The sequence below is a fragment of the Triturus cristatus genome, chromosome 3_2 (genome assembly GCF_964204655.1).
Source record: "Triturus cristatus chromosome 3_2, aTriCri1.1, whole genome shotgun sequence".
Lineage (NCBI taxonomy): Eukaryota > Metazoa > Chordata > Amphibia > Caudata > Salamandridae > Triturus > Triturus cristatus.
Window position 1 is genome coordinate 668,622,807 of NC_140584.1, and position 17,905 is coordinate 668,640,711.

At 41.7% G+C, this 17,905-nt stretch overlaps 1 protein-coding gene across 3 annotated transcripts in view; it reads right to left on the bottom strand.

The window, feature by feature from the left end:
- Positions 1–3,125: 3,125 nt before the first annotated feature.
- Positions 3,126–17,905, bottom strand: part of NME9 (NME/NM23 family member 9) — a 592,734-nt gene continuing 577,954 nt past the window's right edge. For all 3 annotated transcript variants that reach the window (XM_085648664.1, XM_085648665.1, XM_085648663.1), the window contains one exon: positions 3,126–6,034. In XM_085648664.1, the coding sequence (XP_085504790.1) occupies positions 5,982–6,034 (53 nt within the window). In that variant the 3' untranslated portion in view covers positions 3,126–5,981. The remainder of the gene's footprint in view (positions 6,035–17,905) is intronic.

The following is a 17,905-nucleotide window of genomic DNA, read 5'->3' on the forward strand; positions in this document are numbered from 1 at the left end:
GGTACTTGCTCCCATCGAAAGAAAGAAGAAGAGACTGAGGATACTAATAAGAGACTGGTTGAATGAGGAAATTGGGTTGATGCTTCACTCATGAGACAGTCGTGCTTACTTAACTGGCATCAACTGCCAAGTTTTTATTGATCCTTTTAACTTACCTAAGGGATCCCCTAATAAACTCACTTTTGGATACCCTTCAGGTAATTTTAACTCACATTCACATTACGTTGCTCCAAATACCCGCACCCACCATCATGGCTTGTTCTGAAAAAGATCTCCTCTACAGAGCCCTCTCGCGGGGCCTGTGGGGTATTGCACCGCCGGCCCCACGAGGAGCAAAAAACCTGATGATGAAGCATGACACCCTTATGGGTGTGTGATGGCATCACTTCCAAATTTGGAAGATCCCCTCTGCACTATTCCTCATCCAACCAGTCACTTATTAGTATCCTTAGTCTCTTCTTCTTTTTTTCGATAGGAACAAGTACCCAAAAGGTGTATTCTTTTCAAAGACCAGACAATGGCTTGGCATGTGGGGCATATTCAGGAATGAATTGTGTTTAAAACACAATCCCATTAATAATTTAAGACTAGCCTTATCTTTAGCAGGAGTACCATTAATGATAGCATCTACCAACCCAGGCCTGGGCTCAATACCATCCTCTGAAACAACACAACCTAGATGTTCCACTTTTTATTTCAGAAATTTGTACTTTTCCCTCTTTGATAGCACATCATTTTCTTGCATGATGTTAAGAACTTGGTTCAGAATTTCATCATGGTCTTCTATAGAGGTTACAAAAATTAGTACATCATCCTGAAAGGCATCTACCATCACCTTGGAAAAATGATACATAACTCTTTGAATAAAAGATGGAGCCGATACCAAACCAAACGGCATTCTGCAACATTATAAACTGTCTATAAGAAAGACAAAAGGTGAAACCGAAGCTGTCAAATGCCTGAACTGTATTGCTAACACCACTTGGTGATATGCCAGATCTAGCTTACTAACCCATTTCGCACCACCAATCAAAGACAACAAATCTGATATGTTGCGAAGAGGATGATAATCTACCCAAATGGCTCTATTGGGACTCCTGATATCAACAAATACTTTAAGGTCTCCATTATGCTTGCGAGTCACAACAATAGGTGATAACTACAATGATGACTCAATGAGTACAATAATGATACATAAATCCTTGCACTCCCTCTCCAGATCATCTGTTACGGAAAATGGTACATTATAAAACTTGCGCTTAATAGGCACAGTTCTATCTTTGACCTTAATTCTGTGCTGGAAATCTCTAATGGTGACAAGTCCTCTGTAACCTTCTGAGAATAGTCTCCGCTAGATTTACACTGACATGACACTTAATCTTTAGTACCTGGTCTCAACACCATATGGAATCATCCCTGATGGATCCATCCCAATATGCGCAGTCCCTTGACTGCAACATAAACTTTTCCAAACACTCTCCTGCTCCTAAACTCAAGGATATCTTCAAAGAAACTTGACAACTTAACCCTTCAGCCTTCATCGGATACAGGAACACAGGCTGGGGGTTCTTGTACTCTACCAGGCTATAACTCATCAAACAACTCGTGAAAAATTATGTTAATCCTAGCTCCAGGATTAAATAAAAACATCAAGACGTTGATGTATGGATCAACACATTCAGAATGACCTCCTGTAATAACATGACCAGAAGTGGCATCTGTAGCAATTTGATCCACTCTACCCACCAAAATCATATACTTGAAATGCTCCTGTATTTTACCCATCCTACTGTTGCTCTCATAACGTTCTGTGATAACACTGACAATTTTTTGATTTTGCTTCTTTTGTCCTAGACAAACTTTTTTCTAAATGTCTTATTACAGTTCTTACACATAACAAACTTAGCAGGACATACTCTACCCCCTGTGATACGCGCAGAATTTCTGCATTTATAGCAAAAATTGGTTTGGTTAAAAAAATTCTTAGTCGTTGCTTGAGAATGCTTAGCTCCTTTGTAATCCTTAGAAATGTAAAACTCTTTTGAGCGAACAATACTGATAGCATCAGAATGTTTATCCTCTAATTCTTTAACAGAAATCTGAGAAGTTTCAATTGTTTTGGTAACTCTAATTGTTTCTTCCAAGGATAATACTTTTTTCTGAATCGCCTCTTTAGTGCAATGACATATAAATTAGTAACAAACCAACTGATCAGTGAAGTTTTCGAATTCCCATTCGGCAACAAGTCTCCTAAGTGCAGAAATGTAAGAATGTACATTTCTTCCAGTTACCCGTTTCCTCATTAAAAGCTGTGACGCACCACTACCAGGATAGGTTGTACATTAAACCTCAATTTTAGCTTTTTTACTGCTTCTGTGTATTCATCAAGCTCCTCTCCTTCAAAGGGAGCAATATCTGACAGGTGTTCCAAAGAGTGGAGCAGTAAATATTTCTACCTTTCAGCCCTAAACGTGGATGCTCTAATTGCTCCCAGGTACAGATGGAAAGCATCATACCTATTTTTATCTGGCAATTGTGGGCGGGGGAGGGTGTTCATCTGGACGTTCCAAACATGGGAGAAGAGGCTAAACAAACAAAATAGTGTTTAACATATTCACTCACACCTGAAAATTGAAAACGCAACAGATAACAAACTTTCACAAAAAACAGAGGAGGTTCAAACAAACAATTATGATAGCCGGTGTGCTGTGCTTCAAATTGAAACCAGTGAATCCTGTGTGACCACAGTGTGCATATAATTGATGAAAGCTTCTTCAGGAACCGTACTGAATACTACTGAGAAACAGTGTGCGTATCACTGTTGGAGACCATACATCCACAAAACCCCATATTATGCTAGGAGCATAGTAAGCGCTTCACTGTTCCTAAAAGGTTTCTTCAGAACCATATTGAATAATACTGAGCAGTGTGCATATCACTGTTTAATACACATCCACACACCCTGTGATACTTTATGAGTCTAGTGTGCGCATAACTGTTCCTAAATTCAAACTGAAGGGGAGCCACAGGAAACAGTCCACATGCTTTAATTAATACACACTCTGTCAATAAGAATGATACGCAAGCAGTAAAGTGTGCATATCACTGATGTATTAAGCTCCAAAAGCATTTATTACCAAAATTCGATGGCTGCTGAATTCAAACAAACAATCAGGCTGTTTTGTAAAATAAAATGCCCACCACAGGTATCTCGTTCCAACTTAAAATAACCTCCTGAAGTTGCTGGTACATCTTTCCAACTTAAAATGGTCATCCAAAGTCTGTTGCCACAATAAAATAGCTGTTGGTTTTAAAAAAAACAATCAGAACCTCAATTACTGTGCCCCCCCTTTCGAAAACTTAGTTAGCGCAAGATGCCCGTAAAATGAAATGCGCATGCGGGTGAGGCTAACCCGGCCCTCACCCTGCAAATAACATTGCCCAACCATCCACTACAGAAATAAAATATTAAAAAATATGACTAACAGGACGGCCTGCGGACAGTCTGGGACTTAGCAGCAAATGAATACGTCCCCTCCGGATTTTCGGGCAATTGTGAGTTCGGGTTTGTTGACACTGGCAGCTCTGCTCCTGCTTGTCGCCATCAGAAAGATGTCATGATTTCCATACAAAAGGTAAGGATTAAAGAAAATGTTTATTCATGCTGCAATGTACGGAGCTGCCACAGTAAAGCTCCTGCTTTGTCTCACAACTGTCTCTGTATTTAAACTGTAACATTCCACATATTACATTACCAACATTCCCTATTGTTAACATATGTCTTTCCATGCATGTATTAATACCAATACAGTTTAAAATACTTAGATAATTTGGGGTGGGAAAACCCAAGTAAATAATTTTGGTGGAACTGATCCTTAGGAAACGTTATGCTAATAAAGTATGTGTTGGCCCTTCATAATCAAAATGTATAGTTTGCACTATGTGGAACCACGGTGCTGCCACATAATACTTTATAAAGTCTTACAAGCTCTACAAGCCTGTTTTGCTTTCCAGATAAAGGAAGTGATGATATGCTGTAATATGTTAAAAAACTGGCAGAGGGGTGCAAATGTGCTGAGCTGGAATAGGTACAAGAAAGCAGGTTACAGACATCTTGGTAAAACTGACTTGGTCAAGAAGAAACAGTGGCAAATGATGCACATTTTCAAATGCTGTCTAGTCTTTTTTAAGAAGGGGCTCAAGGTAATTTACCCATATTTAATTGACATTTTACTGTCACTTAGCACCCAAGAATTCCACTCATTTATTCGACTCACATATTTTGTCTGAACCTGAGGAATTTACTCTGATTTTGCCGGACAAACCGTGAGTTGCTAATAGATTTTTCTAGGGATTTGGGTTTATAGCATTTTCTGTTTAAAACAATATTGTAAATGCATGTTTGGCATTGATTTATAGAAAACCTTGTAATATGTATGTGTTTAGAGTTAGAATTGGGATTCTCAGTAGTTTTTTAATTAAACTTAATTTAGCTATCATAGGTTTACACTTAGGCTTAACATAAGCATTTGGATTAGCTTTAAGGTGAGACGATGATAACACAGGTTATAATTAAGGTTAAGGATAATGTTTGATTGAACTTCAAGGTTAGTTTAAGGGTTCGGATTAGTGCTTAGGTGGAAGATGACGTGAAGGGGATGAAGTAAAAGACACTTTACTTTTAGAGATATAGCATATGAATATTGATAGTTGAAGATGGAGAGAAGGTGTCACAGCGATGAAGGTGGTCAATTAATAACAAACATTTGTGTGGTCATAAATGTTTGCATGATCTACCTTCAACCCCTATTTAAATTTGATTATGCACAAATATGATGTGAACGTTTCTTCTATGGTCATGTAACACACATTGGCAATTTACACTCTGAAACTAACATCTGCTTGGGAAATAGGTAGCATCCGTTAAGCACACTGTACCTGCAGGTCAATCACAAAGTTTTATGAACCATATCTACTTATTCTTACTTTAACAGGACTCATACATTTTTCTTAAAAGGCCCAGCTGCCAAAAGCTACCTGTTTGTCCTTTTAATTAGTCATGTTCTCATGATCATAACTGAAATCATTTTAATGGCGATAGCCCACTCAGGATTTTGTAATAACACTTACTAGTAATACAGATGATGATGACAAATAAAAAATATACAGGGCAATAACAATATTTCACATACATAATTCATACAATTTCAGGGCTGACACAATTATTGATGCCTTCTGTTGGTGTACCCTATTGGTCATTGGGCCAGATGTGATTTTTTGTGGAGCGATCTGGAACACATTTGCTGGTGTCACAGAAGGTTGTTACCTGATATTCATTCCTATAACACAATACTGGCTAGCAAAAAGCTAAAAGAAATGTTCATCTCTCAGCAATCCTTAGGGCTGGAGAGAGGTATTCATATGGTCACTGTCTTGTTTCTAAATTTGGGCTTGTAGACAGCAATGTTTCAGTTACGTTGAATTGTGTCTCTTGCATAATGCACAGCATGAGCATATAAGGACTTCTTTACAGCTCTCCTTACCATATAAATGTGTACAATTTTAAAGTTATGGCAAGTACTTAAAAGTGAAAAACCCACTCAACTTAACCTGTAGTGCTATTACTTCACCCCTTTCACACTGAAGAGTTATCAGCCAGAATTAAACAACAGCCATATGTTTGGTTGAAAACTCCAGGATTTGTGCGAGGATTGGAAGGGACTGGTTTTGTTGAACACATTTGAGAAATCTCTGTCTTTGGCTCACAGTAGTAACTATAGATATATATATATATATTTATACATGTATATATGTATTTATATATGTATGATATATGTATACATATATAATGTCACTGTCTTTTTATTATGAAATTGTTCTGAACTTGTTTGTTGAGCCACTCACGCCACAAACAGGTTCATCTTAATAAAAACTTGCATAAAGTAAAGATCTATTGTACAAGCATCTTGGTTATTGTGCTATCAGCTGTCTTCGTTCGCCTCTTCTGTTGCGGCTTGGCCTTCCTCGTTGTGTTCTGAAAAATGAAAAAAATAAAATGAAAAAAAAATAAAGTGAAACTGAAAAGCTGGATTGTAAGCAGTTTTATTTATTATACCAAATGATTTTACCGGACACCGAAAGAGGCGATTTGCTCATGCACTACATTTTCGTACATGCCTGATACTAAGCAATATGGGCTAATACTCCATTCTTAAAACCAACCAAGGCCCCACAGAGTACTCCGGAAGCCACACTGCCAGCAAATATAGGTTAATCAAGCTACCCAAGTGGGGCAAGGTCTGCACCAGAAGCCTTTAATGAAAGTTCCAGGGATTTACGGTTGTACAAGAAAGAAAAGGAAGCTGGAGGTCCTGATAAAGCTATATATCAATATATCAAGATATACTGTACAAATATCAAGGGATAAGTATAGCATAGGTGTTGAGGAGATTCCAGTACAAGTATAGTTTCAAAATGAAGGATTTAAAAAAAAGACTTGCCAGGTAAGGCTTTAGAAACAGGAAATGTTACATACCTAAAGTCCTAGTACTGCATCGTAGGTATCTTCATTGAAGTCATAAATATTGAATAATATTTTTTTCTTACCCACTGGGAACATGTAGCTGGGGAGGGCCAGGGCTAATCCAGGGAGGGGGAGGGAGGAGTGGAATTGGAGGATGGATATACCAAATCTCTGTATCCCTGAAAGTAACCAAGAACTGTATTGTTGTTGAATCTCCTGCATATAATGCTCACCTACTGATATATTGGCTGATGTTTAAAATTTAAATAAAAACAGTTAAAAGAAAAACATTGAATAATTACCCACTGCTTGAATGGCCCTGGAACACCTTTTCAACATATATAATCTTAAGAAATTACTATTCCAGAATGTGCCTCATTCAAGTTAATTTCCTATGAATTATCAGCGTAGTCTGTCAGAGATGTTATTTTCTTTCTGAATGCTGGATAAAATATTTGAAGTCACTGAGTAACTTTTTAAATGTGCATCATTTGTCATGGAAAAAAGCTCCCTTTAGTATAAAGAGCAGGAGAAAATGCAGCCTGATAGGCTTAAACTGGTAGAGGAGGAAAAAGGAGCCTGCTCTTTAAAGACCTGGAAAGCACACTTACCCACAGTGCGTTGAAGTGACAGCTTGCATCTGAGTCAGTTTGTTTTTACGTGATCTATAACTCATATATCTAGACAGCTGAGGAGGAGATTGGGTCAATTATGACTTCAATAAAAACACCTACAATACAGAACTAGGACTACAAGTATGTAACCTTTCTTTCTGCATCGTAGGATCTTCATTGATAGTCATAAAAGTTGAATAGAGTAGCCAGTTATGGATATTAATTCCGCAGCAGTCAGTCATATGGTATAGGAAGAAAAGGAGACAACCTTTCCATGTGGGATATGATCTAAAAATATGGTCGGTTTCCAGCAAAGCAAAGTCTTTCAATTAACTAAACAGGTTCCAGAGTGTTTCTTGACTGAACCTAGCTTCAGCTTGAGTGTCTGTGTCTAGACAAAAGTGTATTGTAAAAGTATGTATGACCTTCAGGTGGCTGTTTTACAGATATCTTGAATCTTACCTCTTGTTGAGTGAGCGTTAGTTTTACCTGGGAGAGGTTTATTGCCAGTGTGGTACAAATAAATACATGAAACTATCCATCTTGTGATGGTTTAATTTGAAGCAACTAAGCCTTGCCGTAAAGAGCCTTAGTTTACAAAGAGTTGGTGGGATTTTCATGCATCCTTTGACTTGTGTAAATAAAAACAGGGAACTCTTAAAATCTAGAGAATGTAGAGCTTTTTCTGCTGCTGTGGAGGGGTTAGGAAAAAAGGTCTTCTGGAGCAGAAGCATGTTTTCATCTAACCACCATAACTATAATTGAATTTAGTTAGGTATCCATTTTAAGAAAATTGGTATTCTGTTGCAGTGGCTTATATTTCTTAAGCAATTTTGGTGTAGCAGCTTTAACAGCAACCACGTTGAGGAATTTTTCTTTTACAATGTCCAGTAGACCTGGTAGTAGAGGTAGAAAAGGTTTTGGAGCTGCCTTTGGTTGTAGAGTTTGTTGGTTGAGGAGTGTCTATGTTAATGTTCAGTTTGGTTGCATCTCTTACCAAATCATCTTGAAAAGTAAGAATATCATCTACTGGAGATATTCTAGATGGTGACTGAGGTGGAGAAGTTGGTGTATAAGAGGAGCCTATAGAGTCAGTATATGGTGATCTTAATTTTGATAAGGAATGTGGGTAGGACATACCACTTGTGTCAGAGAGCGCTAAGGGTGGTGTTACCTGAATAAGTGAAAGAGGTTTCCACTTTGTGATAGGAAACTCTGGAGGTTGCTTTCAAAGCCCTTCTGACTGTTGAAAGAACTAAGGGGTCTAACTAATGGTGTCTTTAAAGGATCATCTGGAGGTTATTATAGGCCTTAGTGGACAAAGTGGTGTATCTGTTTGAGTCACAGGATCATCAGATGCTTGAGAAGCAGCAGAGTGGGCGGAGAAGCACCAGACAACTCTGTGGATGAAGAAAGCCAGACCTGAGAGATCCTTGATGCCAAAATAGATGGAATTGACGTTGTACAATCCAGTTTCATCTGTAATGGAGTTTGCGGAGGCAATAGATATCTTTTTGACATTGTATGTTGTGGCTTTAACAACGACCGAATGTATGATGGCAGCGGAGTTGGTGCCTTTGTGATCTTTGGCGTCAATGTCGATAATAGCCTTGCTGTCGATTTAGTTGTCAAATGGTGACGTTGATGTGCCGATGTTGACTCTCCATTTGAGACAGAGCATGTCAGCGCTAAACTTCTCGACGGCGACATCGGTGTTGATGTGAGTGATCTCGATGACGGTGTCTGGGAGGAGATCTTTTATCTGTGATTCTCCCTCTTTGGGAGTCTTTGCCAGATTTATGGGCTTTTTCAGAGAAAGGACGAGAGGAAGCTCTTTTTAATCTTCTTCTTTTCTTTTTCTCTTCCTCTTTACTCATGTCCTGAATCAGACCTCTTAATCTGAAGCCCTTCCTGTCCTTAAGAGTCCATTTTGACATTTTACTACATTTGTCACATCCTTTTGCCTGAAGTGATGGTGAGAAGCAAACCACACATGCCCTGTGTGCATCAGAACTTGCCTTCCTTCTAGGCATTCTGACTAGAACAAAGTGTGAGATCAATGTAAAATTGATTTTACTCAACTTAAGGGATGTTAAAACATCGAGTAAAAATGGTTTGAAAAATGCTGTAGCTAGAAACAATTATTTCAAAGGAGTGAAGACAAAACACCTGAGCTATTCAGAGATCCTGCCTGAAGGAGCTGGAAAAAAGAACTGACTTACGGCAAACCCCCACTAGAAGCCACCTTTTTTTGCCCTCTTTCAGGGTAAGCCTATAAGGCTAAATTTTTTCTTCATGCTTTATACCAAAGATAGCCTTTTTCCATGACAAATGATGTACATTCAAATGCTACTCAGCGACTTCAACTGTTTTCTTCATCATTCAGAAAGAAAATGACATCTCTGAAAGACTACACTGAGAATCCATAGGAAGTTAACTTGAATAAGGAACATTCTCCAATGATAATTTGTCCAAAGATTATATATGTTAAAAAGTTGTTCCAGGGTCCGTGCAAGCAGCGGGGAATTATTCTAAGTTTATGACTATCAATGGAGATCTTATGATGCAGAACTTAAGTTATTCTTCAGAAAATAGTTGGAAAGTGCAAGCCTTCCAGGGAGAGTTGTGGAGGTAAAATTAATAACAGCATGTGAAAAAATGCACTGGACTCATACAGATAAGGTGGGTTAAAAGTAAGTAACACAGCTGTGTTTTTTCACCGTGGGGTTCCGATAGGCATTATAGACAATTTGAGCTTCGCTCTCGCTGTCTGTTTGATATCACTCAGAACCACTCTGTGAAAAACATCCGTTACTGTAACTCATTTATAATAATATATGGAAATTCTTCAGTATAGCGTAAGCACAAAAAACATAGATGCAGAAGATTATATGGTATTTCGCCAAGAAGGGGAATTCTGAACGTTAAATCCGCCCATAGGTCCTTAGCCACAATCATGCCCTATGTATTTAAACGTTTTCATGACAGATTTGCATTGCAGATTAAGTGGAGACAAACCTCAGGCAGATGTATCCAGTACTTAGTGGGCCCACATATCTAACTAAAAAACACGCACACATACTCTCTCTCACTCCTTCACTACAGCTCAGCTCTTCTCAACTGCCTCCTCAAAAACAGACTGGCCTCCATTAGAGCTGTCCTAAATGCACCTGTGAGATTCGCCATGAACAGCAAAAAACTGCTCTTGCTTTCTTTAAAAATGGCTACCTATTGATGCAAGGTGCCCTATCTATTTAGATTGTCTGCCTTACAAATAAAGGTTTGCAACTCAACAACTCTGGAGTTTCAATAAACCTGCAAACATAAACAAAGACTCTTTCTGCTTCACATTAAAAAAAAAAAAAGTGAATCTTGCCCAGATCCTTCTCAGGCAATGCTCCTGAAATTCAAACTATTCTTCTGGTGCATTTCAGAAATCCTCCTTCTTTCACTGCTTTCACATCCCTTCTAAAACCTATGCCCATTAAGGTACATTTTCAGCGACTGCACGGTAGAGCACGGCCTGGGCCTCCTCCGGGCACTGTGGCAACACCTGCTCTACCGTATCCCACACAGAGTGGGTGTAACGGCCCAACAGACATGCGGTGTTCACCGACCGCAGTCCCAAGCTGGAGGAAGAAAACATTTTCAGCTTTTTGGATTCCCTCTCAGGGGTAGGGTGTTGGGAGAGGAAAGTGGGGACGCACGGGGCCGGGCGGTATCGTTGGGTAATCATCCTGTCCACAGGAGCCCCTGTGTTGGGCCTGGACCAGGTGCCCAAAAGGACATCCGTGAGGGCTTCATTAAATGGCAGCAGGGGCTCCGAAGAGCTCGCTGCCGGTTGAAGCACCTCTGTCAGGAGGTCAGTCCTGACAGCCACCGTAGGTAGCTAGAGGTGGAGAGCCTCGGCCGCCCTACGCAACACCACTGCGTATAATGTTCCCTCCTCCAATGCCACGGTAGCAGGACACAACATGTCAAGGTCTGGGGAGGTATCCAGACCACTGGCTTCCCCCAGTTCCTCTTGCGAGTCCGGTTCATAACCTAGCTGGTCGGTTAAAGGGTCCCCAGACCCCTCCCAGTCCTCCTCACCCTCCTCTGGCTGTCAATTTGGTCTCAAAGAGCCGGGCTAGAACAGGGGCACAAAAGTACCTGTCGGTGTCTGATCCGGCGTCAGTTGACGCCGGTCCGGCTCAGTGTCTACCTCGAGGTGGAGGTCGGGGTTGACGTCGCCTGGGGACACAGTCGACGCCAGTTTTGCGAATGTGGTGCCGTCGGCGGAGGTGTTAGGAGGTCGACCGGCGTTGATCCGGATCCAGGTCTGGATCCAAGGGGACCCTGCGGCGCCGACGCCGGAGCTGCCGGCGTCAGAGACCCAGGGCCCCCAGCCGAGTCTGCGGGGCCCGAAGGGGGGCCGGCGGAGTCGGGCTGCCCAAAGATGGCATGCATCGCTTCGTAGAAAGCTCGAAGCTGGGCAGGGGTCGCTCCGGGTCCCCGGAAGGGAGGGTAGCTCGGATCCGACCCTACCGGCACCGCACATGGAGCCACGGGCAGGGCACCACCCGCATCCCTCTTCGTGTTGGCCGATGGACGGGGAGAAGTCGAAGAGTGACAGTGCTTCTTCGACTTCTTCTCATGCTTCGACTTACCTGACCCCAAGTGCGAAGACTTAGAGGAAGAATGGTGGTGGCTCCACGTCCGGTCCCTCGACCTCCTATGCGACTGGGACCTCGAGTGGCGCGGAGCCGACTGCCGGGCCTCTACGACTTGGGATCGTGGTCGCACTCCAGGCAGTAAAGGAACATGTGGTGCGGATCAGTCACCGATATCAGTCGGTTACAGGAACCGCAAGCCTTGAAGCCGGGCATCCCTCATGCACCACGAGTCAATGGACTCGAAAAACAAAGTCGACAAAAGTAGAGAAAAAGTCAGTGAAAAAGTGACTGGAGGTACCGCTTTCTCCGGATCTGCTCTTGCTGGCAGAATGGTGGTGGCTCCACGTCCGGTCCCTCGACCTCCTATGCGACTGGGACCTCGAGTGGCGCGGAGCCGACTGTCGGGCCTCTAGTAGCTTTCGGGACCACTCCCGCAAAGACTTCGGGCCATGGTCCGGCAGTCGGAGCACGACTTGGGATCGTGGTCGCACTCCAGGCAGTAAAGGAACATGTGGTGCGGATCAGTCACCGATATCAGTCGGTTACAGGAACCGCAAGCCTTGAAGCCGGGCATCCCTCATGCACCACGAGTCAATGGACTCGAAAAACAAAGTCGACAAAAGTAGAGAAAAAGTCAGTGAAAAAGTGACTGGAGGTACCGCTTTCTCCGGATCTGCTCTTGCTGGCGCGGAAAAAGAAAGAACTGACAGTGCGCAAGGGCGGGGTCTAAGTAGCTACCGCGACGTCATCCCTGCGACCACGACGCCGAATGCGGAGTCGACAGATGCCACCTTCCGACACGCAGGGGTACTGCTGACGAAAAAACTTTCCGGATCTAGTCTGATGCCTGGGGGTAATTCTAAGGTAAGGAATCTATAACTAACTATTTCTTTCAGATAAACTTTTCAATGAAGACAGCTGCTGACAATAGTGTTCAGTACCTAGTCCCTACCTCTCACACCCTTTACTAACATAATACAAAACTAAACCTGGGTGTATGAAAGTGCTCCTGTTCCCTCACACCAAAACCATCCCTAGGACCGATGAAGTCCAAGGTGAGGCATCCCCAATACACTACTCCAAATGAGGCGACCTCTGCCCCAATCTCTCCACGACAGGAGGAAAGGGGCCCACCATTTTATGAAACAGAGAAATTTGGTATCCAACTAATCTTGTAAGTGGAGGGCAAAAAGTTGTGGCGCCATTTGTTTTTAATGGTAATATCTCAGTAAACTAATGTAGTAGAGGGTGAGTGCATTAAAGTATATGGATGTGGCCTATGATTCAAAGGACGCCAAAGGAGTTTATGTAGGGGAGTCACAGAGAAAGCCAGCTTCTGCAAGCACCAGTCTGACCAGGGATGCTTCTCAGCCCATCTTGAACAGCTTCCTGGACCAATCCAGGAGCAGGGTAGGAGGGCAGACGGTTCATTTTGACCCCACCCTACCAAGCCAGGATACTTCCAGCTGACCATACATATAAAGGTTTTTGTAGAGTGATTTTAAAGTCAACATTAAGTAAAGAAAGGGTATATAGAAAAGAGAAAAGATTTATCCTTACCAAATTTATGGATTGGATTAAAAAAAACACATTTAATCTGATGTGTCTGCTGGCATGAGAATATTATGACAAACTATTTTTATTGACAGCACCAAAACAGTTGAAAACATACTTCACTGGTAGCATATATAACTCTCACAAATTACCCGTAGCAAGATATTAAATTGCTGCATGAATTTCCATGCCTGTTATCTCACCTGAGAGCATATTTATGCCTTCCTGAAATTGGCAGCAAAGCAGCTTTGTTAGAAAAAAATATCTATTTCCTCAGGAGAATTGGATTTATTCTCAGAATTAAATTATTTATAACAGTGGGCAAAGATACTGTTAATATCCTTTTTTTCAGTCTGATCCTATTCTGACCATCAAAACAATAATCCGGTAGACCAATAGCTGTCTCAGCTATGGAGATGAACTGGTTACTCACCTTCGGCCAGGCTTTTTCTGGTAGACTCCATCTAACTGCAGATTCCTCACAGTAGAATATTCCCCAGGTGAAAGACTGGTGCCAGAAAACCTTGAGCAGTACCTCTGCATGCCATGGCACTGGTCAGCTCTGCACCAACATCGTCCATGTCTGAAGTGACATTGTGGTGTCCATATATGCCTCGTCCCAGTGCGCTGACATCAGTTTCTTTCGGTCCTCACCAACATTGTGGATCCGGAAAGCTACATCTGTCACTTTTTGACCACTTTTTCTTTTTTACTTTTTTGCCAGACAATTTTTTTGAAGATCTTTGTTATTGTATACAACTTAAAGAGAATCTCAGTGACATTAAGCAGCATGTATTGTAGTGATAAAAACATAAGTATATAGTGACTAATTCACATCTGGTCTCTGTGACCACGGTCCCCCACACTCCCCAACACCCACCTCCAATAATGCACAGGGCAGCAAGAAGGTCCAGGCACCCCTGACCTCAAGGATCTCGATTTATGTCCGAAAGAGGAGCACACAGCTCTCCCCTATATGTATTCCAGTTCCCCCACATTTTAGCCCATTTATTTGGACAACCCCTGCTTTCGTAGACCACCCACTCCACCGCCATAGACCAGTCCATATCTCGCCTCTATTCGCTTAAGGTCGGTGGTATTTCAGCTTCCCACATTCATGCTATATGCGTTTAGCCACCATCAACCCCAGTGTGAGCCAGAGGTTGACCATACAGATGAGATCAGTTCCATCCCAAATATTTAGGAGGCACCATTTTTCGCTGTTAGTGCCATGTCACACCCATAAACACTGTTAAGACAGTCAATCACAGCTATCCAATATCTTTGGCGTGCCGGGCAACACCATTTCATATGAACATTTTTTCCTTCTTGTCCATATTTCTCGGGACAGAGTGCTGTATCTGTCTTACCCATTTTAACCAATTTTGTACATGCAGAGGAAAAACTATGTAGGGTTTTGATCTGTACTAAGCAAAATCTTGATCTTATAGACACTTCCTTGCAGGACACCAAAGCCTCGGGCCACTCATCATATTCCAAGCCTTCTAGGTCCCGCTTCCAAATCCTACGCAAGCGGGTCAAGGTGTTGTGGGAACAATTTACAGTAGGTAAGTGAGATTGCTTTTCTGGGCATGTATTCATCCAACAACCTATCTTTAAGTGGGGAGGATTCAGGGCACTCTTCACTCCTGGAGAGTACTTTTTGTAAGGTGTGAGGGATCAGCAGATATCAGAAGGTCTCAGTGGAGGCCATTTGGTATTCTCTTTGTAGCTCTGCAAATGTGAGCACCTCACCCTGATTCCACAAGTAACCCACCAAACACAGGCTAATGAGGTCCCATCTATCAAATCTCCCATGTATGACCAGGATGCCTAATCGCTCAGTTCCCCACGGAGGTGTGGCTCATGTGATCTTGCCCCACCAGCCCATAGGTTTCAATGCGGAGTGCCAGAGGGGATGTGGGACCCTGTAGGGGTGTAGTGTGCTTTACGCTGTAGATGGCTCTTAGATAGCCCTGTGCTGAATTTTCCTCCTATCCATCCTATAGGCTGGCTCGTCCTCTGGGAGATGGACCAAATGGTTAGCAACTATTAATTTTTAATGCCCGGTACCATTTTTAAGATTGGGGAGAGCAATTCCTGCATCGTACCAGCTCCTCGTCAGTTTCTGGAGTGTACAGGTTGCGCTGTCTGTTGCTTGGAAGTAGGACTGCAGGACTGGTTAAGGCTTGATCTGGAGTAAATACAGGAAGCGGGGGAGGGCCATCATTTTAAATAGGGTAGCTATCCCCAGTAAGGAGAGAGGTAAGGCCCTAAAGTGTTGAACATCCACTCGCAAGCGTGAAAACGGTGGCTCTAGGTTTTGCATTTGTGAAAAGCGGCGAGTTCCCTGGTGACAAAGATCCCCAGATAGCGGAAACCCTCAGTGACTACCAAAGCCACACAGTTGTCAGGTAGGCGCAGTGCAGGTCCAAGAAGGACACAGATGAAAGACTTTTCCAATTAATGGTGTAGCCCGAGTAATGACGGAAAAGTGTGACTATGTGAATCACCCTGTCGAAATAGGAGGATGGGTCAGCAACATAGAGCAGGATATCCCATTGCAGCCCTCTGATCAAGGGATCACTTCGAATCCAGGCCGCGCGCAGTTCAAGGACCAAGGCGAAAACTAAGGGAGAAAGCAGACAGTCCTGTCTCGTATTTCGTCAGAGGTGAAAAAGTGCAGAAGTGCCCCCATTCACTGTTACTTGAGCAAGAGGGTCAGAATATAGGAGTTGTATCTAGGAGATAAAGTGGGGGCTGAACCCCAATTTCTCCAAAACCTGCAAGACCATTTTTGATCAATTGCTCCCAGTGTGCTAAGGATATGTCCGCTAACAAAACTACGGCTATCAGAGAGGTTTCTATCAGAAAAAAAGCTTACTCGCCATTTCCCAATATTTCATATATTACTGTCTCGCCCTTGCCATAGCAAATTCTTCCTTTGTATTTAATTTATAATAGAATTCATACCTAATTTTTTTTAATCCTCATGAGCCAGATTTTACATGCTTGTGAGCAAACTCTTAATAAAAATCTTCTAGGCATTTTTCGGAAGATTATGCTGATGTTTCTCTTATTCAACAAATAGCATATTACTTGACTAGTAACTAATTACTGCTTTTAGACAACAGTTACTTATCTTCTGTAATAAAATGTCTGATAACATAAGTAATTTTGCATATTCTTTATGTGAAACATTCACAGACACTAAATTATGAAGCAGCACCATTGATCAAAACCAGGTGATGCTGGTTGACTTCAACCATGAATGAATGAGGCTCCACGGCTAGTTGACTTGAAAGATTTGATACAGTGTGTCACGAGTGCTGGTTATGTCACTTCTGCTAATTTTCATGCTCTCTATAACAAAATTTGTACACTTTCAGAAAAATGAAGGAGAAGGTCTGATAAGGAATCCACAGGGAGATGCATATCTATCATAAATACCGTTATCAAATATAAGTGACTTGTTATTCTAATGGACACTTCTTCCCATAGACTCACTCTGTTAGGAACTCCCAAATCAGTCAATAGAATACTGTAATATTTAAGTGAGCATTCAAATAGCAGTTGAAGGACAACCAGTTCAAAGCTAAAAAAAACTGGCTTAGGAGAACACCTCTCAACAAAGCTGAAGCAGCCGCTTGATCTCTGGATGAGTGAGCCATAAACCCTACTAAAGAATCCTTTTGGCAGGTCTTAGTACATTTTCCTTATTAAGAATCCATCTCTAGATAATTTGCTTTCTGACAGATTTGCAATGTTCTGCACATTGAACACTTACAAAGACTATCATTAATGGCTCTCCTGGGATCCACTCTACAATGCAACTAGACTAAAAAAACAATCAGACTAGGCAAGAATAAGGGGACCTAAAAAGATTCCCCATAAGAAATTTAAAAGCAAACGTAGATCCTAAAGCAGTTCCACAAAAAGGTGTGTGTAATTTTATAAAATATCTACTTGTCCTTAGGACATGATGCTTCACACATCTACTTGTTGCATTTAGTGTAAAGCATGAGGGTGTGGGGGAGTAGCGTTCTCAATATATCAGAGCTTTGAAAACACCTACTCATATTCTAAGTAACATGATTTGAATTCTTGGCCCTGATTATGCTACCTCACTGTTTATACAATTGCCCTCAATTTGACAAGGTTCTGTTCATGTCAATTCTTTGAAGAGCTGCTGTCTGCACATATAGGTGTCATGTTTATGTACTGATTCTGTTAAAGCCAATTCTCTGATCAAATTCCAGTTCTAAATATTCCAGCACTTTCATTACATAAGAGTTCTGATTATAAAAGAGTTCTGGATAAGCCACTGTTTTATTTATTCAGGTTATCTTTTTGCCTTAGTTTTAATGGAAGCTACTATTAAATGTCAAAGGCTGGGCAATTGCATTTTAAAACTATTATTATTTATACAGGGAACAATATATACGAAACAACTGTTACCTGAAGCCAGAGGATGCCTGAGTGGCTGATCACAATGTTGATTGTGTGGTCAAGACCCACAACAAGACTGGTCTGAATTAAAGGAGCAATACATTCTAGAC